This window comes from Ursus arctos, unplaced genomic scaffold, assembly GCF_023065955.2.
Source record: "Ursus arctos isolate Adak ecotype North America unplaced genomic scaffold, UrsArc2.0 scaffold_18, whole genome shotgun sequence".
In the NCBI taxonomy this organism is placed as follows: Eukaryota; Metazoa; Chordata; class Mammalia; order Carnivora; family Ursidae; genus Ursus; species Ursus arctos.
The window spans coordinates 57,084,948-57,111,061 of record NW_026622852.1 but is presented as its reverse complement, the minus strand read 5'-3'; the positions used below and the strand labels follow the sequence as shown (position 1 = coordinate 57,111,061).

Here is a 26,114-nt window from a genome sequence, read left to right as displayed (position 1 = left end):
GAGCTCCTCAGACCACGTCTCTGAGGGCAGAGGGAAGCTAAGAAATGAGGCAGTGGCTTCAGGAAATTTGAGAGGAAAAGGCTCTAATGCCAGAGAGATGCTAAGTCTTACTTCTCCAGAGTCACATTTGGTTTCCAGGGTTTGGATTACTGCAGTCCCTTTCCTTCCTTTGGCCCTAATCCGTCCTCGCAGCTACCCTGCTTTCTTCCCGGCCCCTTCTTCATATTGCTGCCGCAGGGACTGCTTAACATAAAATGAACGAATTTATTTCTTGACTGCAGTACATTCGTATGGTTCAAAATCCAAAAGGTGCCCAAGGCCCCTCACCCTCCTGCCCCCCAGTCACCCACTCCCTTCCTGGAGGCAACTGATGTTAGCGCTCCCTTGAAAGAACACCCCTCGGAAGGATGTTTTTATTTTATGTCTATGGAGGTGGTTGTCTTTTTAAAACCCATGCCGTGGTGTCCTCCCCTCTGAGAACCTTCACTGTTTCCCACCCTGCCTGGCTGCCCAGTTCTGTCCCTCTATCCCCTCGTGCCTGCTGTCTTTCACACCTCCTCCAGTTTCACCTGCGTGGCGCCTCCCAGGGCCTCCGCACACTGAGGGGAGGGTCTTCCAGTAGTTTCCCTCCCCTGGTGTCCACACCTCGTGTAACCCTCTCCCCTTGAGTGGGACTAGGGCCAACAGAAGAGGGCAGATGTGAAGACAGGTCATTCCTGTGATGATGTTACATGATCTAAGACTTTGGGTGGACTGGAGAGAGAGTCTCCTTGCTGGCCTGACAAGTGAGCTGCTGTGTTGGGGAGGCCCACGTGGGCAGCCTCCAGCCCTCAAGAAACCAGAGCCCCCAGTCAAACAGCAGCACAGAAGGGAATTCTGCCAACAGCCTGAAGGAGCTCAGAAGTGGATTCCTCCCCTGTCCAGCATCCGGATGAGAATGCAGCCCGACTCTCTCCTTGATTGCTGCCCTCTGAGACCCCAGCAGAGAACCAGCTAAGCAGCACGCAGACTCCTGCTCCACAGAAACTGAGATAATATATGTGCTATTTAAGCCACTAAGATTGTGCATTTGTTACACAGCAATAGAAACTGATTCACACACGCTCTTCTCACTGCCTGGGGCCCCCACCATGCAGCCGGGCAGCTGCTCCTCATTCCTTAGTCTCAGGTTAGAGTCACACCCTCAGGGAGGTCCCCAAGCTCGCCGAGCCCCAGGGAGGCTGGGTGCCCTGTTACGTGCCTTCACGGCCTCTTGCTCTCCTGCTCCTCCAGATGCCCACAGTCACGGTGTGGGGGCAGGGGCCCCATCTGTCCCAATCAGCGCAGAACCCCCAGCTCTTCACGTGGTACCTGGCTTAGATGCCAAGCTCGGGAAATATTCATGACATTCATGAATGAGAGAATGCCATTTGGATGAGTCCCCAGTCTGTACCACCAGGGCAAGGAAATCCTATCCTCATTCACTGTTGTCTCAAGGAGGGGAAGATGCGGAAAGTACAATGTGACTGTGCAGTTGAGTCCCAACATCCTAACGACGGTTTCAACAACAGGAACGTGTTTGTCCCAAGGCTTCTCTGGGGAAAATATTTTGATGGTTGCCCTGGCATGGTTTTATGTAACCGGTGGGGAGACCTGTTTAGTGCCTTTCCTCATCGCATTGCAAAATCGTTCTCCATTATCAGTGCTTTCAAGGTCCCCTGCAGCTTCACGGGTTCAACTGCTGTGCCCCAAGAGTAGCATTGTGCCCTGAGACCCCAGGGCTCAAGGTTTGAGAACCATCTTCCAATTCGATCTTGGTGCCCTCTGCCGAGACTTCCTGTGTCCTGCCTCGTCATCTCTTTCATCAGCTGGAACAAGGGTCAGCCACCAGGATGCTGGATTTTAAAATATTGAATGAAGGCTTATCATGAAAGTGACTGTGCCTTGTGGAGGAATTCCAATTCGTCTTATCAATTTTTTTAAAAAAACATTGTCTTTAGAAGTCATCCTACCTAAAACCTTTTACAGAAGGAGAAATTGAGGCCCAGATGGAAGAAGGGACTTAACTAAAGTCAGAGGACCAGTGGCCAGGACAGCAGGACACTGTAGCCCCTGCCACACTGAGGTTCTGACAGGCCCGGCTACCGCCGGGGTCTCTGATATCGTGCCAGGCCCGTTGACAAAGGCACTTCTGCGTCACCAGAACCAGACTAAGTTGGAAGGTCACGGGCGAGAAAATATCTGGCTAAGAGAAGAAAAAGAAGAAATGTTTTGATGTATGGTCGCCCTCATCCCCCCCAGCTGTGTGGTGGAGAGGGAAAGTCTTGTACCCAATTACCATGGCCTGTCAGACAGTGGGAGTTTGTCACCCGAGAAAAAGCAGAGGCCTCTGCAGGTCAGGGATGTGATTTATGGGCTCTGCAGATGGCTTGTGTCCGCCTCTGCTGGCCGGAGCTGTCCCTGGCATGTCTGGGCTGGGGGGTCAGCAGCTAGGAAAAAGGCAGAAGGGACCCGGTGGGGAGAGCCCCCCAGGCCTTAGCACGTCTCCTTGTGGAGCTCCCTGAGGTCGCAGGCAGGTCGCGTGCGCTCTGGGGTCCAAAGGGCTGCCTTGCTCTCCCTATTGAATGAGATCCTACAAGGAAGTGCTCAGCATTGCACCTGGCTCTGAGGTCCACTCAGGCAGTGTTCCCCGTGCAAGAGGAGCAGGTGGAAACAGATCACGTATGGGCGGGAGAAGACTGCTCCTTCCTACTTCACCGCCTGGAGTCCGGTGCGCTTCTGGGGGCAGCACGTGACCTGCCGCCCAGCCCGCCGTCGGCATCATTACTCAAATGAGTTCTGGAACATCCCCACCGCCCGCCTGGATGAGAATTAGCAGTCTTTTAAATGTAGGGCCGGAGGGGAAAAAAATCAATGAAATTTGAAAATCAGCTGGAGTCCATCTCTGCTTCTGTCCATGCGCCTTGGTTTTTCTTTGATTCTGTGAGCTTCCACTTGGGATGGAGTTCTACCGTTCGGGAGGTGAGGACTAGCTGAAAAGGTGGCAGAGCATGAGGCCGAGCAGAAGCCAAGCACACGGAACTCCCCCCTTGAGGGCTGCTCTGGGCTGTCGGGCAGGCATCTTTATCATGAGCGAGGCAGGAACAGGCCCCCTTGGGCTCAGCGGGTCGGTGTCCCCCATTCGTGTTCTGTGTCACAGCATGGTCTTTCTGCTTCCCAAACCAGGATGCTTGGAGCCCCAGCCAACGGGACGCTGTGCTCTAACGGACACTAGACCTCAACATCCTTGTGTCTGCCCCTGGTGCGCCCAAGGGGAGCCTGCGGGGACACCACCCCGTCCGCACCCAGGTCACCGCATTCTAGCCCACTCTGCCCAGTCCCCAGCAGTTGGCCAGGTCTCCTAACGCCCTCACCAAATGCCCAGAGTGGAAACCGGCGCCTGTCCACCAGGACGTGTGGTTAGCCACAAGGGATGTAAACAGGCCTTGGCTTCAGTGAGCTCCAGAAGTGTCACCTTGCCCCATGGCTCATCAGGCCTGTGGTCTTGTGGTAGTAGAGATCAGGAAGAGTAGAAACGAAGCCCAAGCACCGGCAGCAGAGAGCGGAACTGGCCCATCAAGGTAAAGACACAAATAATGGTTAGCCAGCACGTAGGAGCACGTGGTATGTTCCAGACACTGTACCAAGCTCTGAGGCGTTTTCTGATGGGAGCCGCACAACTGTCCCATGAAGGTGTCGACAACTAAGACTTACGGGCACCTACTGTGCTTTGGAACCTGTTTTCAGTGTTCATGTTGGGCACAAAATAGAACAAAGAAAACGGTGCCCCCTTTCATGGGCGTGCGGCTGGCGGTGCAGGTGGGGGGCCAGCGCTGCAATCCTCCCCTCTGGCCAAAAAGGAGGCCACAGCCCCAGAAACGTGCTGTGGATCGAGAAGCAGGAAACATGTGCTGTCTAAAGGAAAACAGACCTTCCGGAAGTCCGTCATGTTCAAGACATCTGGGTCCACATCATCGCCCTCCTTGGACTGAGGAGAGGGTGTCGTCATCAGAAGCCAGACTTCGGCCCGCCAAACGCTGACCTCGCTCCCCAAGTTCCCAGTCGGGGAGAAGATCTGGGCGCTCGGGGAGGTCACAGCCCCGGCCCCGCCCCGAACAGCACCAGGCAGGGCAGGGGGTGTTCACTGCACACAAAATGCAAAATTCTCCTCTGTGTTCCCAGGGGGACCTCTAATTTATCTCATTTCATGTCCTGGAGGCTCTGAGCTATTTCGCAAGAGAGGAGGGGATGAGGCAGCGTACTTGTGACCGTGGATCCTGAAGTTTCGAATTTACTTGGCAGGCTTCTGGTGCCTTTTCCTTTCTCCCTTTTTAGGCACAGATTTATGCTTCCCTGCCCATAACGCGAGTCAGTATTTACAGTGGAAATGCTGGCGGAGTCGAGCCCGAGTCTGGGCCGCGGGACCACGGGCCGTTTGTTTTATTTCTCCTTGCGGCGCCGTCGGGCTGCCATTCATCACCCACCTTTCATCCTCTGACGGGAGGAGCGCAGGATTTTCTTGCCATTGTTTTGACACTCACGGGTTTATGGATGTCACGGCATCCTCCGAGGAGCGCGGTTTTACTGATCATCAGCTCTGCGGAGGCCCGGGGCTGCGTGTCCCTCTCACACGGAGGCGGTTAGGATTGCCGGGCGTCGAAGGAAAACTTACCGCGTGCGTCCTGGCGAGGCAGGGCTCCGAGGGAGCCGCCGCGGACACCCGCAGGGATCCCTCATCCAGGGGGTTCTGGCCCCTCGCTGGAGGCCGAGGTTGGCCGATTGGCGTGATGCGGGGCTTGCGGATGGTGTGCAGGGCCCAGCCGTGTGCCCGTGGAGCAGCCGCACCCAGGTGGCCTGCGGGTGGCAGGTGCAGGTGACCATCCCTCTCACTGGAGTCGGGAGGATAAACGGGACGGGATGCGGCCCCGAGTCTGACGTTGAGTAGCCCCAACTTTGGCTCCAGCAGAGAGTACTGGGAGGCCCGGCAATGCTGGAAACAGGGCTGGATGTGGAGCCACCAGCACGTCACCTGGGCCGGGTGGAGCGCCCCTTCCGAGGGGGAGCGGAGAACCACCTCCCGAGAGCGGGGAAACGCCGGCCGGGGGGCAGAGCCGAAGGTGGCAGAGCCTTGTGCCCTCATTCCTAAGCTCTTCACTCCTTGGTTCCTCAGTGAGCTCCCACTCAGAGCAGCGTGGTGTGTGCCAGAGGCGGGAACACACGCTGGGCACCCCCACTTCTCCAGCAGCCGCGTCCGTGAGACGGCATGCTAGCACTTCGTGTGCGTGGTCGCATCTAACCCCAGACACCAGCGGGGCGGGTGCTCCCAGCTCTGCCTGCGTCGCAGACAGGAAGTAGTTGCACAGCTGGGAGGTGGGGGTCCCAGGGTGCCCATCTGGCTCAATACCGTCAGTCAGTAGGATTTGAAAGACACGTGGAAAGTCACGCGAATAGTTTTTAGCTGTGATCTGTAGCATAGTCACTACCCCCAACTTGAATTAACAGACTGCCTCTACCATGAACGATACGTCAGGGTATTGGTCAGAACACAGGAGCAAGCGTGTATTTCCTTGGTGTGCATTTTCTTTACTGACACTTGGTGGCATTCACTAGTATCGAGACTGGTGAATTCTCATTCTCTGCAGACATGATAGATGTTCTCACATTTTCCTTTGCAACAATTGGTTAGGTTTTCCTGCAGCAGCAGAAGGGGGTCTAGTCTCTGGAAGCGGAAGATTGTGGACCGAGATGAGAGGAGTTTAGCAGGACGTGAACAGTGGTCCCGGCCTCCCTGCGTGTTGGGAGTAGATGCCTGGGGGAAGTGAGCTGAGGGAGAAGGACGCATTGACTGGGAGAGAGGGAGTAAAGGTGGGAAGGTACTTTCTTGAGGAAGCGAACCGATACGTGGGAGACAGGACAGAGGGGCCAGCACCCCATGGGGACAGGGGGGTGGGGGAGCCGGAGTTACAGCGGCTCCTTGTGGAGGTGCAGCCTTGTGTCGTGCAGGGCGCTGCCCACCTTGTGGGACCTGGCCTCACAGCTTCATAAAGTCACCCCTCTGTGGATTCAGCCTTTCTAAGTCTCGTGGAAATACGGCTGCCCTAGCACCTGGATTGCTGGTAGGGGAGGGAAGGAGCAGGTGTGTGTGAAACGCCTCCTTGGGGCCAGGTACTCAACTATCACACTTGTTATCGATGACCTCGTGCGTCGTTTCAGTGACGTTCTCGTGGGTGGTCATATTGCCCCCACTGTACAGACGAGGGCACTGAGACTTGGGCCGGCTCGTTGAGATGACAAAGCTGTGGGGTTGGAGCCAAGATTCAGACCCAGCCACAGCTCCATCCATGACCAGTGCCTTCCCTGCCCGGGGTCCAGATGGGCAGCGTGGGGGTCCCAGGACAAGAGGAGAGCTCCAGCTTGCAGGGAGGCAGGAACAAGGGCTGGCCACCTTGGTGTGCGGCTGTGCCTGGCTCAGTGGACTGGCACGGAGAGGGAGGAATGAGGTCCGAGGAGCCTGGGGTCTGTGGACGTGGGGGGAGGGGGACCCTGCAGCCTGTGAGATTGAGGGCAGGGGCTCTGCCAGCATTGGTACCCGAACTCGGATACAGCACTCTACCTGTGCGCTGTACTCGGGAATTCCCCAGAGAGGAGTGGCTTTAATTGTTCATCAGACTGAGGTTCCTTGTTGGCCCGTCCCCCAGTGGCTGCCCCTACTGCCCCATGGGGGTCCCCCCTTCTTTTCCTGATTTTAGGGAGCTGGTAGAACCGTGTAGAAGCAGGCTGCATGGCTGGAAGTAAATTACATGGTAATGTTCGAAGATTGTCAGAGGCAGGCCAGTCACTCGTCCTGTTGATGCCTGTTTTTCATGCATGATTGTTAATGTGCTAGTCACTCTTAAATTGTCTTTGTTGGACCATAGATCTCAACAGTTCCCCTACTCGGGATCACCTGGTCTATCCCTCTTGATTCACAGAGGATTTTCAATGCCTTGTACGAGTGAAGGGGCCAGCTGGGAGAGGAGATGAGTAAGAAGGCTTAGGGCTGCAGGTGACAGCTCGCCCCCCAGGTGCAGACACTCCGACCTGTCCGGTATGGAAGCACAGTGTGCTGTGCACGTGGTGGATAAACACTCCCACGAATTAATGAATCAATGGGGCAGTGAAGAAGTGAATGGATCTTACCCCGCTGTAACAACATGATGACTGTTTACCCACGTGCTGGACCCCCACCTGTGGCCCGTGTGGCTCCTGCCCGTGTCCAGAGGCGCAAACTGCCCTGGGGGAGGGCTCCCTGGCCAGGCGATGGCAAATGGCCCCGAGCACTCTGGAGCAGGTCTACTGTAGCTGAGGCCACTCACCAGACTCCCCTCATTCTAATCCAAACGTGTTTTCCCCAAGTCCTCTGTAATTGGAAAGCTTTCCTCAGTTCCTATCTGGAATGCCACTTATTCCTCTCTCCAAGAGATCACCTTTCTACATGAACCCCTTATGTTAAGTTCCACAAACTTGGGCCACCTGGCTGGCTTGGTCAGTGAAGTGTGCAACTCTTGATCTCAGGGTCATGGGTTCAAGCCCCACTTTGGGTGTAAAGAGAACTTAACAATTAAATCTTTAAAAAAGGGATGCCTGGGAGGCTGTCAGTTGAGCGTTTGACTCTCGATTTCGGCTCAGGTCATGATCTCCAGGTCGTGAGATCAAGCCCTGCGTTGGGCTCCCAGCTCAGGGTGGAGTTGGCTTGAGATTCTCTCTCTCTCCCTCTGCCCCTCCCTGCACTCGAGCTCTTGTGCGCACTCTCTCCTTCTCTCTCAAATAAATAAATAAATAAATAATTATTTTTAAAAATCTTCAAAAAAGTTGTACAAACTTAAAAGGATTCCTTCTTGCAAGTAGGTAGAGAAAAAGAACCTAGCTCATCTTTCTCAAAATTATAAGGATAAAACTAGCCACCTCTTTGTTGCCAGACATTATACTTGTTTTGTGGGTGTTTGCTTGGGGTCCTTATTTAATTACCCCAACAGCTATGGGCTAGACTGATATTATTGCCCCACTTTGCAGATAAGGAGAACAAGGCCGGTGGAGGGGAGCTGAGGTGACTGGTGGGAAGTCACCCGACGGGTGGAGCACAGGCTGATTCCAACCCCCTGCTTTTCCCCAGCAGATAATGTGACACCCTAAAGGGCAAGTCTTGTTTCTGAAGAGGTGGGTCCACACGGCAGACACGCTGTGAAATGTTGGAGAGGAATGACTCCGTTATCTGGATGTTGTTGGATTGTCCGTGTCGTTCAGTTCCAACCAGAGCCACTGTGTGTGAGCCTGAGAACAAGCTGTTAGCCCAGAAAGTGTGTTATCGCTGTCGTGGGCTATCTGGTGTCACCCCGCCTTGGAGATGGGAAGGGACTGGTCCATTTGGGGACAGAATCGGGTGGTCTTCAAACTGGGGTTTCCTCTGCAGAGCAGCTCCGGGGGCACCAGAGGCATTGAATGGGAATTTGACTTTAAATATATATATATATATATATTTATTTTAGCTATTTGGAAACATGCACATCTGTGCTGTACCACATTTAACACCCTGGTGCTCGCTAGGCTTTTGACCCGCAGACCTAGGAGTACCGATTGTCCTGGATCTGTACGTTTTTATGGAATGCCACGCTTGTGTCACGGATGAGCCAGAGTGGGGCTCAGCCCTGTCGGTCATTGACAGGAGTCCCTCGTGCATGTTCAGCCTTTTCCGAGCAGGCGCACGGCTGCTAGGCTGTGCCCAGAAGGCGGGGCAGAGCCCGGGGCTGCCTTGTCGCTGCGGAGCCTGTGCATAGGAGCGAGTTAAGGGATGACCCGTCGTGCTGCATTCGTGGACTTGAGTGTGGTCAGGAACACCGGCACGTGTTGCATTTTGTTTGAAGTTAAACTTTGAAATAAAAATTCTTGTGGGTCATCCTTCGGGTGAGTTGGACACGGAAGGCACCCTGAGATGATCTGGCAGGCTGAATGTCCGTGGTTTTGTATAAACTGAGGGAACTGCAACTGGGGCAATCTGAGGTCAACTTTTGCGTGCTTATCAAAACAGCCTCCTTGTTCTCACGGACTGCCTTTACAACGCGTTGGTTTGCCAAACTCGACCTTTTCAGATGCATTTCTGGCTGGTAACATGTCTCTTTTTTCCTTCTTGTCTGTGTTGGGAAATCACGGGGGAATACTTCATTAGAAAGAAGAGGGATAGCTGGTGGGTCCATGGTGCGTCTTGGGATGCTTCCCTGGGTTCGGACTTGAGCTGAGGGAATCCGATTCGTCAGGTCCAAATCTTCAGCCTCAGATCGCCCCCTCAGGACTGCGAGGAATCAGCATTCGGCTCCTAGGAACGTCTGCTGTGGAGGCTCCCACGTCTGCAGTTAGAGCTGGGAGCCAGAAAAGGGGCCTCCCGGGGGAAGCACCCCACTCTGGTCTTCAGAGGAGAGGGGAGGAGACCAGGGGCAATGCATCAGAAAGCAGAGGACCCAGAGGACAAGAGTTTTACGGCGTGAAGTTACTAATTACGCTTTAATAACAGTCAGGAGGGCAGAAGAGGCCAGTGCTCACACAGAGCGGGACAGCCCGCTCCGCGTCGGGCCGCGCTCTGCTGGGCCTCGCCAAGTTCCCTAGGCTGGCTGGCTGCGTTCTTTCCCTTTTTTTTCATCTGTGACATCTGCTCGGTGCTTGTCCCTCCTGTGATACCGTACCCCTCGCAGCTGTGCAGACCTCCAGCTCTGCGCGGGTGCAGGGAGTGCCCTGAGCATACGGCCTTTTTGATGTGTGATAAAACAGAACCGAGCCACGGGGGTATGGCGAGCGAAGGCATCAGAATATCAATTAACCTGCTCCGAACAAAGCTGCGGCTCCAGAGTGGAATAGACATTTCACTGAAGTGTCAGGAAGATGGATAATGTATTCTAATTAGGGATTGACTGATACCTCTGCATCTAGCCACTCCTGGTAGTCAGACCCAGAACCGAACGGGGGTGCCACCATGGCACTGGCTGCGTGCTACTTACTGATTTATGACTTCTGGCTTTGCCAGAATTTGCAGCCATTCACTTGCTTTCAACCAAAACTGCAGTCTTCCCTCGAAAGTGCAGTCCATCTTGCACCTGGATCGCTGCACACAACCTGTATAAATGCCAGAACTCTGGGAAGGAAGGTTCTTCCCGAGCGCTAAGCCTGGTGCTTCCATCTTAAGGATGTCCCGGGACCTACGCTCCCTGCTGCAGAGGCCTCGGTCACTAGCCTTCCTTCCCAGGAGGACTGACTTGGGCCCGTGTGGGGTTGAGGGATCTGCGTGGCTGCCTGTCCCACCAAGCGTGGGCTGCGCGAACAGGGCGTGAGTGCTGCCCTAAGGGGTCCCTCAAGGGAACTTAGTACCTGGGTGATCAGACCATCCCCTGGAGTCTGAAAGAGCAATCCTGGAGAGCCAGCGGCTTGGGATTCACTTCAGAGCCCCCCACCTTCTTTTAAAAATTTCACGTCCGCACCAGAATGATGCACGAGTGAGGCCAGGCTAATTAGGGAGATGTTCCTCATTTTGCTGCACTTTTCCTGTGTAATTGGAAGGCCTGCTTTCTCCAGCGAGAAGTCGGTGAGAGCTGTTCCCCTGAATAGTTCTAAAAGCTTTGGACCACATACTGATATCAGCTGCAATTTATGGGCGAGATGATAATGATTGCTCCTTAATGCAATATTAAAAGCGGAGGTCTGTCTCGGTGCTGAGTGGAGACGGAGTTCCAACCTTCTTTCAGCTTCAAAAAGGAACTCGAAACAATCCCCAGCCCTGGTACCAGAAGCAATCAGTGGGCTCCCAGCCCCTCCCTCCAAATAAAGAAAAAACAAGCGGGTCTGAATGTAGCTGAAGTTCAGAAAGTTGTGGTTTGGCTTCCGGAGCCGCGAGCGGGGACCTCTCAGATGTGGTGCCTCCCGGCTCCTGCGGTGGTGTGCACATCTGTGGGTGTTTGCTCGTCTTAAGAGCGGCAGCCCAGCTCAGGCTGGCTATAACAAGGACTTGAGGGAGCAAAAGGCTGTTAAAAAAATTTTTTTTGCACTTTTGCTTCATTAGTTCTAGAAACCAGAGTTCCGTAGGCTGCACGTTTTCCTGCATAATTTAAGAAATTAATGAAAGCATGCCTGCTTTTTCCAACACTCTTTACTCTATAAATTTGTTTAGCTTTTCTTTTTTTTTTTTAACTGTCAGTAGAGGCCATTGGAACCTAAATATTTTAATATTGAAGAAATGCAGGCCCTTTACTGGTTAGCTCCTTTTTAGGAACACATGGTGTTCTGTAAATCAGGTGTTATATAAATGACCTTGAATCTGAGTTCACCCCTATGACCTTAAAACAACTAAGTTCTCCTGATGATTCGAGGGAGGGGTCTATGGCTGGGGGGGTCCCCTACTGGGGGCCAATGTCAGAGTCCGCAGCTTCCCGGGTAGTCACCTGACCGCCTCACTGCAGAGGGGAGACCTGAAACTGTTGGCTGCTTTATTTCGCTCTTGCAAAGCTCTCTTTACCTAATGTATCTGGACATCAAATCTGAACGGTTAAAAAGTGTGTGTGTGTGACGCTAGACTCCTGACACTTGAAAGGACTTTAGAAATTGTTTAATGTGAACCTTGCTGAGAGACATACAAAAATCGACTTAAACAAACGGGAAGGTAAGGCACTGAGTTGTGAAAATGTCAATTCTTCATACATTCGTACATGTAATGTCATTCCAAAATTCTAGTAGAATTTCTGTTTTTGAACTTGCAAAATATTTTTGCTGCTTGCTTGGAAGATCACATTTTTGAGAACAAGAAAAAAGAAGGAGGAACATATCCTATTAGATGTAACAAACATTATACAACAACATTTTAAATGGTGTGAGGGGGCTCCCGGCTGGCTCAGTCAGCGGAGCGTGCAGCTCTTCATCTCGGCGTCGTGAGTTTGAGCTGCCGATTGGGCGTAGAGCTTACTTAAAAAAAAAATTTTTTTTTTAAATGGCATGAGGATGATTCTAGAGTCTACAGGCAGGAAGATGCCAGAGCCCACATGGTGTCAGCATTCAGACAGTGACAGGAATGACACTCGGGGGGAAAAGAGAGGTGTTTCCTAGACGAGATCGGGACAGTTGGTGGGTCACCAGGTGACAAATCAGTTCACAGCCTTGTGTCATGTTGAAAATAAAATGTGGCTCCATTAAATGTTTACACATAAAGAGTAAAATCATAAGACAACACGATTTAAATGCAAGTGAGTATCTAGTGCCTTTGTAATGGGACAGGTGTTTTTTGTACATCACACAGTGCCAGACCCAAAGAGGAAACGGCACGGATTGATGTGGCCCAAAACTTCTGTGTTAAAAACACCCCTACACAAAATTAGAATGTCAGAGACAAACTGCAGAAAATGCTGGCAACGTTGTTTGCCTCAAAGGGTCTGTGGTAGCGTTTGCCAAAATGGGTTAATTCTTTTTATGTAAAGAACTCTTATAAGTAAACAAAAGGACAAAACCCCAAGAGGAATCTTGATAGATGGTACGCATTGACATTTTGGATACGAAAAAAATTCAAATAACCAATAAACACGTGGAAAAAATGTGGAGCCTCACTATTGATCAGAGAAATGTAAACTAGAGCAGCAGTGGTGTCCTCTGCCGTGCTGGGTAGATTTTCCCCCCAGATGACGCCTGACCTTGACAAAGGTACAGGGAAGCAAGTGATCTGAGGCTGGCTCCATAAACCGGCCAGGGCAGTTCTAGAGAGCGACATGGCAGAATGCATCAAGAGTCACAAAAGAAGGTACCAACTTTTAGGAATCTGTTTTCAGGGGGGACACCTGGGTGGCTCAGTTGAGTAAGCGTCTGACTCTTGATTTCAGCTCAGGTCATGATCTCAGGGTTGTGAGACTGAGCCCCGGGTCAGGCTCCACGCTCAGTGGGGAGTCTGCCTGGGATTCTCTCTCTCCCTCTGCCCCTCTCTCCTTCTAAAAAATTTAATTTAATTTAATTTAATTTAATTTTTAAAAATAGAAATCTATTTCCAGGATATTCTGTGTGCATCAAGATGTACTTACAGCAGTTTTTAAAATAATGGTGGAAAACTAAATGAACAACAATGTGGGATTGGTTAACGTTTGTCAGGTTAGTTCATGCGGTGCTCGGCAGCGGTGGAAGCTTCCAGGAGGGGAGCATTTTGTCACATGGGAGAATGTTCCGGAAATGTTTTTGCTGTATGAAGAGTACAGACTACAAAGTAGTATGCACGGCGTGATTTGTTCCCCCCCAGGAGAAAGATACCCATATGTGAAGGCTGGAAGGAGCTACAGCAAAGTGTCAGCTGTGGCTAGGCTGGGCCAGTGGTGTTACCAGTGACTGGGCAGTCATTTCAGCTTTCCAGTGTCTTCCACATAGTGTACAGTGATCATGTGTTTCCTTCACAATTGGACTTAAATGGTTAATAAAAATAAATATTCTAGACCAGTTTCCTCACTGTACCCAGAAGGGGCTGAAGCCTGAGGGATTTCAGCCCTGGAACAAATTGGCTACAGAACAGAAATTTGAACTCAGATCTCTCTCTCTCTCTTTTTTTTTTTTTAAAGGACTTTATTTATTTGAGAGAGAGAGTGAGTGAGCATGAGCAGGGGGAGGGGCAGAGGGAGAAGCAGGCTCCCTGCTGAGCAAGGAGCCCGATGCGGGCCTCCATCCTAGGACCCCGGGATCATGACCAGAGCCGAAGGCAGACGCTCAACCGACTGAGCACGCAGGCGCCCTGAGGTTTGTTCTTAAGAAAAGTGGGGTTTCATGTTGACTCAAGTGGTTCCTCCTCCCAGGATCCCCTATCCAAGAAACTCTGTTTAGGAAATACTCCACAGCATGGAAAGAGCCGTACGCACAAAGCTGTTCATCACAGCGCTATTCCGATCACGAGAATTATTAGCAGTTGAAATGTTCCATCATGGGGAGTGGCTAAGCAACCATGGCGGGCTCACTGGGTGGGACGTTATGTAGACGCTGAAACTTGCGGTAGTGCAGAGGCGTGACGGTATGAGAAAGTGTTTTGGTAGCTGTTAATGTGTAATGGAAAAAATCAGGACATCGAACATGTATGTTGTGATTATAGTCATAAATGTAAGATTCAGAAGGGAATGTAATAATGGAGAGTGCTTAATAATGGAGCGTTAAGCTGGGTGATGTGGCTATTAGAAACATTTACTTCTTTTGTTTTAAAAGTTCTAGTTTTTCTTTTTTTTTTTTTTAAGATTTTATTTATTTATTTGACAGAGAGAGAGACAGCCAGCGAGAGAGGGAATACAAGCAGGGGGAGTGGGAGAGGAAGAAGCAGGCTCCTAGCAGAGGAGCCTGATGTGGGGCTCGATCCCAGAACGCCGGGATCACGCCCTGAGCCGAAGGCAGACGCTTAACAACTGAGCCACCCAGGCGCCCCAAAAGTTCTAGTTTTTCTATAAAGCTATGTTATTCCTTTTATAATTCCAAAAAAAATCTAAAAAGTAAAGATAGATGAGCACCTTTCCAAATTCTGTGCCTAGGGCTGGATTCTGGATGGCATCCCTGAAACTCGGGAGCAGGCCCTGATGATCCAGACCCTCGGGATCACCCCCAGACACGTCAGTGAGTAGCCTGTGAAGGGCCCTCCGGACGGGCTGCAGTCCCCACACCCCATGAGCGAGCACCCTGCTCTGTATCCCCGGCTTCTAGCACCCACCCTCAGCCCTGTGCCGACCCAGACCCAGGAGGAAAGAGGAGGGCAACATAGTTGAATTTTTCATAAAGCTGAAGGCATTCGGAGATTGCTTTTAGAAAAATGGGGTTTTGTTTTGACCCTGGTGGTTCCTTGATCCAGGAATCCCACATCTGAGAAACTCTCTTTAGGAAATAGTCCAAAATATGGCAAGAGCATGACACGCAAAGACGTTCCTCGGAGTGTTATTACAGTGAAAATTGTTAGGTGGGATGCTCGAGTGTGGGCTGCCCGCTGTCCTGACACTGTGTCTTCGTGGTTTGGTGCTGAGAAGACCACTCTAAGGGGTTCTCGGGGGTGGGAAATGGTGGTTGTGTTAGTGTCATTCCACAGCAAGAGAGACGTAAGACGAGTGATTGGCCCACGAGATCAGATGTCTGGGACCTGCTGCCCCACATGCCTGGTTGTGCTGTCTTCCTTCTCTGTCCAGTTGTGCTGAGTGCTCCAGACACCGTCCTGATTGAGAGAAACTTGGGGAAGAGAATCGACCCTCAAACAGGAGGTATGCCATTTCACCCCCATCCCACTCCATGGAGTTTCAGAGCTCATTGGAGTAACAGGCCCGCCCACCATTTACTGAACCCTTCTGCACTTGGGGTGTGTGCAGAGGGCCCCGTGGGGCCACAGAGGCCAGCACAGGCTCAGAGGCTGCAGGCTGGGCTTGGAGCAGGAAGTCACTTGGGAGATGATAAACTCCAGCAGAGGAGGAGTTGGGGGCCTCAGGGGCTGAAGGAGGAGCGCTGGCAATGTTGAGCTGGGTCTCAGCTCGCGAAGACCAGGTAATTCAGCAGGGGCCCGGCGCCCTTGACCTCTGGCCTTAGGCTTTGGCCGCAGACAGCCCTGGTTTATGGACCCCGGCCCCGCCCCTTTCCCTCTGTGTGATGTGGGAGACGTGCCCAACATCTCCAAGACTCGGTTTCCTTACCTGTGCCTGGGGTGAGAAGTACCTTGTGGTCTGATTGCTGTGAAGACAAGTGTGTTCCGGATGGCCCATTAGAGTGAGCCCTCAAAACCACAGCCGTCCTTCCTGTTGTGCTGAGAATCCTCATCCTTTTGTTCTTTTTTAAAAAGATTTATTTATTCATTTTGGAGAGAGAGAGAGCACGAGCGGGAGAGGCAGAGGGAGAGAGAACCCCAGACCCTGGGATCATGACCCTAGCCGAAGCCAAGCGTCAGACACTCAGCCGACAGTGTCACGCGGGCGCCCCTCATCCTTTTGTTGCTGTTAATAGAGACGTAGGAGCAGCTCCAGAGCCAGAGCGCATCCAGCACGGCTTAGGGTGGGTGAGGACGCCTACGACTCGCACAGGCTTCGGGCCGCAGACGGCACGCCTCTGGCCAGATGCAGCGGTGGCCTGGCGGCCCCTGGGCGGCTCACTGACCACGTGCCTCTCCCCCTTGCAGAGATCTACCACACCACCTTTGACTGGCCCTCCGAATCTGATGTTCAGAACCGCCTGCTAGTGCCGGGGGGCGTCTCGGAGCTGGAGACGGCGCGGGGACTGCTGGAGTATCACAGGAACATTGTCAGGATCCTCCCCGCCTACCCCCAAATCCTGAAAGTCATCAATGCTGACCAGCCGTGTGTGGACGTCTTCTACCAGGGTAAACACAAACGGCAGGGGGTTCCCCGTGCACCTCGACCCTCCTCATCCCAGTGTCAACCCGCAGCACATCTCAGGGTCTTGAGTCCATTTAGAGCAGCCCCACTCCAGCCACTGCACTGTCGTTGGAGCAATAGCAAAGGTTCTGGAAAGTGGCTGGAGCAGGTGCCTGTGCACGCGTGTGTGTGCGTGTGTGTGTGTGTGTGTGTGTGTGTGTGTGTGTGTAGGTAAAGGTTGAGCCCTGAGACTTTGGAGCCAGGGGCCCTGTGTTCAAATCTCATCCCACCACACATCAGCTGTGTGGTCTCCAGCAACTCTCTTACCCTCTTGGCCTCAGTTTTGTCATCCCTAAAATGGGAACAAAAATCGTGTTTTCCTCAAACCTTGGGTGAGGATTACATGGGATTCTGCAAATCATGTTTCCACCGCCGTGAGCCCAGCAGCTGTACAGAGAAGAGCTCAGTAAGGTCAGACATCATTGCTATTGGGACTCAACGTCCTGTCCAAAAAGGCCAGGGAGAGTTAGAGTGAGTCTATCCCGGAGCGGCTGAATTATAATTGTCTCCACAGCCAGTGATCCCCTTCTATGCAATGCCAGGTAAATAACACAATAGAAATGCCGGTGCAGATGTCTAAGACACTAGACAGTTGGCAATGGCCCTTTTTGGTATATTCTCTCACATCACTTTAGGAGAAGTTTTGTTTTGGTGGGGAGGGTCTTCTGAACTCCCTGGCCTGGCTATCCCCTTCGCCCCCATCTGCTGGTGGACTTCCCCTTACCAAGAGCCCAGGGATGGCCCAGCCTCACTTCCCGAGGGGGCCAGTCACCCGGCGGGGGGATGTCTAGAAAATATCTTTACTTTAAACAAGCCAGGCTGTGGATGCCGTACCGTTTTCCAGTGGTTTTGCATCTCGGAAGGGTCTTTAGTAGCAGACGCTGGGCTCTGAAGATAAACAACCACAACATTTATCTTATGGCATGATTCTGAATTTACACATTAATTACTTCCAAATTACTTAATTAAATTTAAAAGTTCATATGATCGTTCATAAAGAATTCATGCCTGGAATTGTAAATAAAAATGTGAGCGTCTGCATATTAATTATTATTAATTAATAATGCAGACAGATAAATTGAAAATCGGAATGCAAAATTCTCTCTGTTGTTTTTTTTAATCTCTCTGCAGTGCATCCAGCAACCACATATTTTTAAAAAGAATAATTAGATGTTGAGACTGTCTGGGGGATCATTACTTCTAATTAACTTAGTTATTTACTGTAAATTAAGCACCATTTGTAAGCAGGCTGCTTTGCCCGTAGAGCCTGTGCATTTCCGATGTGCTGCATCATGGCAGTTCTGAGGATGGAGGGGCTTGAACGGCTTCCCCCAGCTTATTCTCAGGGGCAGAAAATGTTACCCAGGCAGCGGGTTTGGGAGACTCCCCCAGCCCTGCCAGCTCTGTGCAAAATGGGGCAAGAAGAGTCCATCTCTCGGGGGAATGTTGCCCCAGTGGAGTGAGATAATGCCCACAGAGTATTCAGCTGAGCAGGTAACACAAGCTGGTGTGTGTGACGTTATGATGATGACGGTCAGTAGCACAACCTTTAAGATAGTCGATTAACTTACCTGTGCCTTGAGTTCTGAAGACGAGGGGGATTGTGGTATCTATAATGATCCTCCCAATTTAAAAATCCTACAAAGATTTGGGAGGTCAAAATCCAGACAGAGACCATCCCAGGGCTTCTCGTTTGCCCCCCTCTCCCACCCTGGGGACATTTGTGGTTGTCACAACTCGGAAGCGTGCTCCTGGCACCTGGTGGATGTGCCCCAGATGTCCCGGGTGTGAGGCTGGCAAACCCTGCAGCTCCTGTCCCTTGTTTCAGGGGAGCCGGGTCCCTGAAGGTGGCTTGGTGGCTCAGCCCCTTGCCAGGGCGGAACCCGTCCGAGGACAGCACAGCCATCAGAGGCCGGTGCATGGCTGACTTTGCGCAGGATGGTCTGGGTCCCTGGCAGGAGGCGAGGATGGTTGATGTGAGCGGCTGGGAAGCTGGCACCGGCCCTCGGCCTCAGCAGGTGCCAAGCAACTGCCTTGTAACGACCTCCTCAGCTGCTCACCCAGCCCCTCCTCCGTGCTCAGGGGAGGGTGACCTGTTGGATGTTCCGTAGCTTTTGGCATCCAGCGCCCCCCATGGCGCAGTGGCCTCTGTGTTGGGGATTCTGGTCCCTGTGCCCCTTCTTTGTTCTTCAAATGCTGGGGCATACCACAGGCCAGGTACGCGGCTGCCTCGGCCCACTCCTGGGACCTATCTGATCACTGCCTTTTGGAGACTCGCAACAAAGTTGGTGTCACTGGAGCGCAGCTGAAATTATTCTCTACCAATTCTCGAGTCTTTTCGAAGTCCCCATGCGCGAGGCCCCCGCAAGGCCTGATGCATTTATCAAAGTCTGCATCTGATCCTGGGAGACCAGCCTGGTCCCAGGCTTCAGGCTAGAGGTGCAGCCTGGATTTAGTTTGGAAACATCCCAACCTAAGAGTGTGCGTCCTGGGAGCAGCCCCCCGACAGCACACCCAGCCCCCCTTCAATCAGGAGGGAGGTGCAGAGTGGACAGGGCTCGGAGGGTGGCTTCTCTGGGTCCACTGCTCCCTCGCCTTCATGCCCAGGCCTGAAGCGGAAATCCTTCCCCTTCCCCACAGCCTCAGCCCGTGGCCACTAGCCGCCCCGCAGAGGATTTCCACACAGCTGCAAGCAAGAGAAATCAGTGCCCTTGAAAGAGCCTGAGCATGGGCGCTGTAAGTTGGTTTCCCTTTCTTAAGGACCTGAGTTTACTATCCTCACATCTTCTCTTTCCAGCTCTGACCTATGTCCAAACCAACCATCGATCTAATGCCCCGTTCACCCCACGGGTGCTGCTCTGCGGGCCCCTGGGCAGTGGGAAAAGTCTGCAGGCGGCCCTCCTGGCCCAGAAATACGGCCTCGTCAACGGTGAGTGTCCCAGCCGCGCCCTGTTTCCGGAGCCTTCCCCGGCCCCCCTGCCCTCCTAGGCATTCCCGCCTCATGGGGGTGGCGAGGAGATCAGCCTCGCTTCTTGTTCTTGCTCTCTGCTGGCAGACAACGTGCAGGTAGTCCATGTTTGCACGGGTCAGCTTGGTTCCTCACAAAGAACGTGGCCCTAAAAACATGAACCACGAAAGGTGTGTCTGCAGCGCAAAGAGCCAGTGCATTTTCCAGTCGTCAGCTGTTCTAGCCTTGGCACCAGTGGTTGCTCTGTGCTGTGCACGGGGGACGCCCCTGCAGCCCCCGCGGCCTCCCTGGAAGCCACAGCTCTTATATAATCTGGAGCTGCTGTTGATTTCTTTTCTCCGGTCCCATTTGGCTCCCCCCAGCCCAGGTCAGCGTGCTTGCAGGCAAATGATTTCTGAACCAGAGGAGGACTCCTGGCTCGTACAGTTTCAATAAATATTTTACCGGGAGGAGAGAACATATTGAAATCAGTTCTCCAGGCCTGTCCCGAGGTGGTCCCAGGCGGGCGGGGACGCCAGGCGGCCTTCCGGAGGCTAGGAGTGGGGAACCGAGGAAGAAGAGGAGCAGACACACCGGGCGGCTGCAGGGAGCGCCAGAGCCACCCTGGCCACCAACACCACTGCCAGGAAATGTGCCGCAAGCCCAAGTCACCTCTAGTTATGAGAAAAAGGAGTCCTGTGCCCCAACTGTAAAAATATATGCCTGCAAATTCTGCGGGTACACCGTACAAATACATGTGAATACAAACACACATGAATATATGTAGGTCCCACCCCGGAGGGATCAAGTTTTCAAAAAAGATACTTTTCAAGTGGGTCTCCTCCAATATAAAATCCCGAAGCCATGGACAGACTAGCCAGCCAGGAATCAGGAACAAAAATTGTACCCATAATGTGAAGCTAGGGAACTGATTAGTAATGAAAAACAGTAATAGTCCTGTTAGTAGTATTAGTAGTAAAAATACTAAATAGTAATACTCTGGTTCGATTACTATGGAAAAACACTCTGGACACCTCAGGATGAAAAAGGATTTTGCCTGCACGGATTTTTTTTTTAAATGTAAACTGAATGATTCAGGTAACGCCTTCCTTGGGTTTTACCTCTTCCATATTATAAGGCCGAATTTGCAGCTGTGGTCGTGGCTCCTTTGGTAAGAGTGAGCACCCATCTGCTTGCTGCTGCATGTGTTTATGGAGGGGACTGTGGCCCCAAGGGCGAGGAGACTGGCCGTGGGAATTGAGCTAACTCAGAAAGCTCACATTTCTCGAAGGTGTTCTTGGTAAGTACAAGACATCGTGAGAATTCAGTAAACCCACCTGAGGGAGCTCCGGTTGGCAGAGGCGCTTTCCACGGAGGTTTCTCTGCAGAGGCCTGTGTGCGCCCAGAGCTCCGGCAGCTGCCTGCTCCCCCGTGGCCACCCCCTGGCTCCGCTCCCATCTCCCCATTTATGGATCTTTCAGGGACAGGAAAACAGCTCCGAACAAGCAAGCAACCCAACGTTCACGCCAACAAGGTTGATCGGAAGACTTGTGTTTACGATTGGTGAGAATATACAAAGGCACTTTTTGAAAGACAGAGTCACCATTGGTGTGAACCCCGCAAATCCTGGGGCCCAGTGACTTCCCTGTGTGAATTTGATTCTACGAAACACTCGGACCCTGAACAAGAGATGCGAGGGTGCCTCACGAAGTCAGGACAACCCAAACTCTTTTAATAAGAGGGATGGTTAGGGAAGCTGTGGGAAACCCATATACTAGAGCACGAATTATGTCATTATTAATTAAAATGAAGAGGCAGCTATTAAAAAGAAATCCATAGAGTGACTCGATGTATGTGATCTATTGCTTAATGAGGGAGGGGGTGGAGAGCCAGTCATTCAACAGTGTTCAGGGGATGATCTCATTTTTGTTTAAAAAGTGTGTTGGTGTGCGCTCAGAAGCCATGGTTACCTCTGTGCAGGGCATGTTATACAGCTCTGGCTTTTTATTGCAATGAGCATGAATTTTCTTTCTTTTTTTTTTTTTTAAAGATTTTATTTATTTATTCGACAGAGATAGAGACAGTCAGCGAGAGAGGGAACACAAGCAGGGGGAGTGGGAGAGGAAGAAACAGGCTCATAGCGGAGGAGCCTGATGTGGGGCTCGATCCCAGAACGCCAGGATCATGCCCTGAGCCGAAGGCAGAGGCTTAACTGCTGTGCCACCCAGGCACCCCTGAGCCTGAATTTTCTAACCCGAGACAACCATGAAGAATTTTGTTAAACTATCATAGTTATAGGGGCAGCTGGCTGGCTCAGTCAGTACAGCGCGTGACTCTTGATCTTGGAGTTGTGAGTTTGAGCCCCACGTTGGGTGTAGAGGTTACTTAAAACTATTTTTTAAATTAAAATTAAATTTATATATATATATCGTAATCGTCCTCATTGAGTGCCTGCTCTACGCTGTGCAGGGAAGGTGTAGAAAGAACCAGAAGAATGTAGGATCCAGGTGCACGGCCAGGCTCGGGGGCGGGGGGAAGTGAACAAGATGAGATGAGATTATCCCAGTGTAGGTCCAGGTCTGACTGTGTCCAGAGCCTTGGTGCTGGGAAGCATTAGAGAGGAGACTGTTATAGTGTTTTCTTCATAGGACATTGTGGAGCAAGGTGGTTGTAGGCAGGAGTTTTAAACCATTCTTTCCTAATATAGGCCCTGAACACTCCATATTTTCTTCAAAACACTTCTTTAGCTGCATCTCACAAAATTTTAATCTGTTGTCTTTTATCATTCCGTTCAAAATATTTTCTTATCTGCCTCGTGGTTTCTTCTTCTTACATTTATTTATTTATTATTATTTATTATGAGAGAGAGAGAACATGAGAGGGAGGGGCAGAGGGAAAGAGACTCTCAAGCAGACTCCACACTGAGCACAGAGCCCGACGTGGGGCTCGGTCCCGTGACCGTGACATCACGACCTGAGCTGAAACCAAGAGTCAGACGCTAATCGTGGCTTCTTTTTTGACTTAACGTATTATGTACAAGTGTATTGCTTAATTTCCAAATATTTGGGAATCTTCCAGATTTGGGGGCGGAGTACTGATTTCCAATTCTATTGTGCTCAGAGAACATACCTTATATGATTTCAGTCCTTTGAAATTTATTGACACTTTTCTATGGCTCAGCATGTGGTCTCTATCGGCGGATTCCATGTGCACTTGAAAAGAATACGTACTCCGGCCTTGGTGGATATAGGGCTCCAGCAGTGTCAGGGTGAGATGTTTGATGGTGTGTTCAGTTTTTCCCTGTCCTTTATGATTTCTCACTGCTATTATTTCAGTTACCAGCTCTGATTGTGGCGAGTCTGCCGCTCTGCCAGTCTCTGCCACATGTCATTTGAAGCCATGTTCCTGGGAGCATGTACACTGAGGACTGCTGTGTCTTCTTGATGAAATGACCCCTTTCTCCTTAGGAAATGCTCCTCTGTCTCTCCAGTAGCACTGTTTCTTGAAGGTACTCTGATAGTCACAGAGCCCCTCCGGCTCCCTTAGGATTAGTGTCTGGATGGTATGTATTCTGCCCTTTTTCTTTTAAATCATCTGTGCCTTGTATTCTAAATACGTGTCTTGTATACAACCTATAATTGGGTCTTGCTTTCTTAAAAATCCGGTCTGACACCTTCTGCCTTTTAATTGAAGGGTTCAGTGCGTCTCCACTTTAAGTAGTTTTTAGTATGGTTTCAAGCCTCCATCCTGGCTTTTTGCCTTCGGTTACCTCTTCTCTGTTCCTCCTTTCCTGCCAACTGTTGGAGTAACCAGATGTTGTTCAGGAATGCATTTTATCTCCTCCGTTGCCTTTGCAGCTGTATCCCTCTGTCTTCTTCTGTTAGTGGTTGCTCTAGGGGTCACATAGCCTCATTTATTTCTCTCGGCGGGCCTTGAGTTTATACAGTAACAGGAGAACCCACAGTGGACGTCTTTCCATTTACCTTGCTCCTCTCCCGTGTGCTATCTTTGGTCATACATTTTATTTCTATCATGTTATAAACTCTACAATATATCGCAATTATTTTTGCTTTAGTCATTTGGTTTTTTAAGGGAGGAAATGAAGTTGGAAAGGCTCTGTTAGGTACCCACACATGTCGACACTTGTTTGTTTAGATCTCCGTTTCCATCTGATATCGTTCTCCTTCTGCCTAAAGAACTTCCTTTAACATTTCTTGTAGTGCAGGTCTGCTGGCGACAAATTCGGCTTTCATCTGCTGAAAATGTCTTTATTCCGCCTTCATTCTTGAAGGACGCGTCTGCTGCACATAGAAATCTATGTTGACAGGTGTTTTCCTCTTAGCGCTTTAAACATGTCATCCCATTGTCTTACGGCTCGCGTTGCTTCTGATGAGAACTCAGGGATTATTTTTATCCTTGTTCCCCTACATGCAAAGCATCTCCCCCACCCAGCTGCGTTCAGTATTTTCTCTTTTTCTTTAGTTTTCAGAAATTTCACTATGAAGTATCAAGGTGAGTTTTACTTTGTGTTTACTCTGCTCGGGTCTCAGAGATTCTCGGATCTGTGGATTGATATTTTTCATCACATTTTGAAATAGTTTTCTTCCATTTTTGAAACTCTCTTGCCATTATTTACTCAAATATTTTTTCTGTCTCTCTGTCCCCCCTCTGTCTCCCTCCCTCTCCCTCACTCCTTCCCTTTCTCTCCCTCACTCCCTCCCTCCTCCCTCCCTCATTCCCCCACTTCCCTCTCTCCTTCTCTCCCTCCCTCTCTCTCCCTCTCTCCTTCCCTCTGTCTCCCTCTCCTTTCTGGAACTCCGATTACACGTATGTGAGGCTGACTGATACTGTCCACCAGGTACCTAAGGGCCTATTCTTTCTTTCTAGGCCTCCCTTTTCCTTCTCTTTGCTTCAGTTTGGATACTTCCTATGGCCTGTTTTCCCGTCTTCAGATTCACAGATGGCAGCCTATCCAATGATGTTTTCCATTTAAGATATTATATTTCCCAGTTCTAGAATTTGCATCTGGTTCTTCTATATAGTTTCCATTTCTCTGCTGGGATTCCCCAGCTGTTTACTCATTTTAACGATCTTTTCCTTTACAGTTTTAAACACATGTAGAACAGCTGCTGCCTGGTTCTCGTGTGCTTGTTCTGACATCCATGTCATCTCTTGATCTGATTCTGTAGCCTGTTTTCTCTCTTTGTAGGGGTCACACTTTCCCGACTGATGGATTGATTTTTGCATCTCGAGTAGTTGTGTAGGCTACACTAGACATCGTGGTTCTCACATTGCTGGGAGCCTGGATTGTGTGGCTCTTCATATTGTGCTGAGTTGAGTTCTAACAGGTGGTCAGTTTGCTGTAGGGTCAGCTTGATCCCGTGGAGGCTGATTTCTAGTGTTTGTTCGGGTGAGTCCAGAGCGTGCATCTTCTCGGGCTCGTGTGCCCCACGCCCGGAGTCTCAGCTGACGGGGCACCTGGCACCGCCTCTCACTCTGGCTCTCTGAGTGCCAACATCTCCCTGCACTCTGTGCCTCCCCCTCAGCTCACAGCCTCCCGGGAGCTTTCCTCGGCCGGGGGGCGGTCTCACCTGCCACGTGTGCAGCTTTGCATTGACTGAAGACCCCAGGGAGTCCCCGTGAGGATTTCTGAAGCCACTTCCCTGCACAGCTCCCTTCTCTCCATCACCCCGTTCCCCAAATCCCAGCTCTCAATCCAGTCTTTGCTTCCCGCTGCACTGAGTTTGGCTCCCCTTGTCCTGTGCTGTGCTGTGGTTTGAAAAGTGCTTGTAGGTAGGAATCCAGGGGGAAGGTGGGACTCTTCTCTTTAGGTGTCTCCCTTCTCTCAAGGTCACGGCCCCATGCTGTTGGCGGTCCAAGGCCTGAAAAGAGTTGTTTCACATATTTTGGTCAGTTTTGTAGCTTTTTATGACAGAAGTTACGTATGACATCTGGCGAGACCTGAAAGCTAAGTGTGGGTTTGATGTCACACAGACGTGGGTTGGCCACCCAGTGGTTCTGTGACCTGGGACAGGTTGCTCTAGCTCTTTGCATACTGAGCATAGCGCTTGGCGTGTGGAGAGGTCTCAGTCACCATCGGCCTTCATCATCCCCCATGTTCCCCTAGTGAGGGACGCTGCCGGCCGCTTTCGATATGATCGCTGCTGTCCTTCACACAGTGAGTGAAGCACATCGTCCCTGAGGGGTAGGTCTTTGGTGATGGTCATTGTCTTAAACACTCACCGTTTTCACTTAATTTTAGGAGTGTTTGGTTTCTTTAATATATGAAGAAAACCCCTTGGTCTTAAAGTTAAGAAGAGCAAGACTGGGCAGTCAGTCCCTCATGGATATGTAGCCAAACCTTCCAGCCTGGGCTCTTAGCGGCTCATCGCCAAGGACTCACAGTGTAGGCTGGGTTTGTTCAGCCGCGCTGGCTCCCGGTGCCTGTGTGGTGGCCATGGCTGGGATCTGGAGATGCCATGGGGCTCACGATAGAAAGACTCCTATCTGCACAGGCCATACACCCGAAGAGGGTGAGTGGCTACTGGCCAGGCAGCTCCTGCGAGCTGCCTTAGTTATGAGTGTGTCCATCTCTCCTGTAACATAGCCAGCATCCCATGGAAACGCCTGGCCTGCAGGAAGGGCTGTGGGGACAGCAAGCTCCCCCAGTCTCCCTGGCGCAACAATGGTGTAGACACGAGTACACAGGCGGCTCTCCCCCCGCCCCC

General features: G+C 51.3%; 1 protein-coding gene across 3 annotated transcripts in view; it reads left to right on the top strand.

Moving 5' to 3' along the window:
• AK8 (adenylate kinase 8) overlaps positions 1-26,114 on the top strand; it is a 118,455-nt gene that overhangs the window by 25,479 nt on the left and 66,862 nt on the right. For all 3 annotated transcript variants that reach the window (XM_057313810.1, XM_026514252.4, XM_057313811.1), the window contains exons 6-9: positions 14,568-14,649; positions 15,210-15,281; positions 16,184-16,384; positions 19,237-19,368. In XM_057313810.1, the coding sequence (XP_057169793.1) occupies positions 14,568-14,649; positions 15,210-15,281; positions 16,184-16,384; positions 19,237-19,368 (487 nt within the window). The remainder of the gene's footprint in view (positions 1-14,567; positions 14,650-15,209; positions 15,282-16,183; positions 16,385-19,236; positions 19,369-26,114) is intronic.